This window comes from Clupea harengus, chromosome 7 (assembly GCF_900700415.2).
Source record: "Clupea harengus chromosome 7, Ch_v2.0.2, whole genome shotgun sequence".
Classification (NCBI taxonomy): Eukaryota; Metazoa; Chordata; class Actinopteri; order Clupeiformes; family Clupeidae; genus Clupea; species Clupea harengus.
Genome location: NC_045158.1, coordinates 30,603,993 through 30,606,086, shown reverse-complemented (window position 1 = coordinate 30,606,086; position 2,094 = coordinate 30,603,993). Strand labels below are relative to the sequence as shown.

Below are 2,094 nucleotides of genomic sequence, written 5' to 3'. Positions count from 1 at the left end.
CTGGAACTCTTGAGACACGGGGGAAACAAAGAACTGGCAACGAGACACAGGAACACACAGACTAAATACACTAGGTGATGAGGAACAGGTGCAAACAATCAGGGAGGGGCAGACAATCAACAAGGTGGAGCACACATGAGGCAGGGAGTGAGGAGTCTGAAACGAGAGGAGAGGTGAGTAAACAATCACAACACGGAACACAAGAATAAACGATCTATATAAGCAAACTTAACTTAGTAAACTGGACTGGACGTAACAAATTCTACATGACACATATCAGACATGAAGAAGGTAACATTCTGATGATATATATTTAGAGTAAGAGGACAGAACTTTTACAATCCATTAAAATGTCTGTTTTTTGGAACGCACCAATGGCAAGACAATGGTTTTCGATCAGGAACAACGAATGTTGTCAACTGTCGATGTTGTTGATTAGTGACTCGTGGGCAGGTACCTCCTCCTGCCAATGGCATGTACATCTTGTTACTTGTTAAGCATTTCATTTATTAATTGCTATCGGGATGATGAAGGAATTTCAATACATTTAACAAAAATACTTCTGAAATAAATCACACACACAAACACACACACACACACACACACACACACACACACACACACACACACACCAAGAAAAAGAGCACCAATGGCAAGAGGGTGGTCTTCGATCAGGAACACCTGTAGAAACTGCACTGTCACACTAACAGTGGGTGTGTGGTTGTGCTAATTGTGTGTGAGGTGTATTCAAAACAAAACAAAGCAGTCAAAATTGTGTTTAAGCAATCGAGAAAAACTGTAAAAGGTGAACCCCCTCTCACAGGCAGAGTGTGCACAGGTAGTGCTGGTAGTCCATCTAATCATGTCATCTGGGATCAATAAAGTGATTGGACTGGCTTTGTACAGCCCTGCAGCTGACACAGATAACAAATTGTTTTTTTCTTCGTCAAAGCATTTCATTTATTCATTGCTATCGGGATGATAAAAGTATTTCAATACATTTAACAAAAATACTTCTGAAATAAATCACACACACACAGGCGCCAAGAAAAACAGTACATTGAATGCCAATCTATAACTCTTTATTCACCATTTTGCACCAGAAAGATTTTAAAACATACTGGTCTCATTATAACAGTATTATTAAAGAAACAGAGGAACACTTTTAAAACATACTGGTCTAATTACAATGGTATTAATAAAGAAACAGAGGAACACATTTTAAAACATACTGGTCTCATTACAATGGTATTAATAAAGAAACAGAGGAACACATTTCATTGGGTGTCAATTGTTGGATAAATACAGTCTCATTAAGATTTACTGTCATGGTACATAATATTGTGGTTGTCATATAAAACCAGATATCAGAACATGTATGCTGTAACAGAGGGACTAAACACTTGGGAGAGTGAGGTTATGCAACACAGAGCTCATCAAAACCTTTCACAAACAATGTCTTATTTCTGTTGTGGTAATACTGCATGTGTTACAGCAGAGGTCTAGAGGTACAGATATTGTAATAGCTGGCGTCCAGAGATGGGGGAATGGCTTCAGTCGGTTGTTGTCCCAAAAATCAAAGATTTTCAGGCCCAGCTGCTAGATCCTTACGTGTGAGTGATGTGTGTGTGTGTGTGTGTGTGTGTGTGTGTGGCCCAGCTGCTAGATCCTTACGTGTGAGTGATGTGTTATATGATGTGTGAGATGTAGGTGCTAACAGCATCTAGATATGTCAGTCACAGCAGCTTCACTGATGATCCAGAATCATAATGCCTAAACCCAGGGTAGAGTGTGTGAGTGAATGTGGTCTGGACTCTGTGCAGGAGGGTCATTGTGTCAGAGATGCTGTAGAAGGCCAGAGTTCCTGCCCTGTGATCCACATACACTCCTATTCTGGAGCTGGCCACTAGAGGGAGATCAGTGTCTTTATTATTGTGCCAGAAAAGGGAGCTGCTGGGGGAGAGGAGCAGACTCCAGGACTGATCATTACATCCAAACACACACTCATGACCCACTCCTCTCCTGCTGATGCTTTTATATGAGACTGATATATAAACCTCCCCACTCCACTCAATCTCCCAGTAGCAGCGTCCA

At 41.0% G+C, this 2,094-nt stretch overlaps 1 protein-coding gene across 1 annotated transcript in view; it reads right to left on the bottom strand.

Annotated features, from left to right (window-relative positions):
• Window positions 1–1,736: 1,736 nt before the first annotated feature.
• The window catches only part of LOC116221181 (tripartite motif-containing protein 16-like), a 6,922-nt gene continuing 6,564 nt past the window's right edge, over window positions 1,737–2,094 (bottom strand). Inside the window, exon 6 of the mRNA XM_031571118.2 lies at window positions 1,737–2,094. This exon is cut by the window's right edge and continues 160 nt beyond it. Coding sequence (XP_031426978.1) covers window positions 1,737–2,094 — 358 coding nt within the window.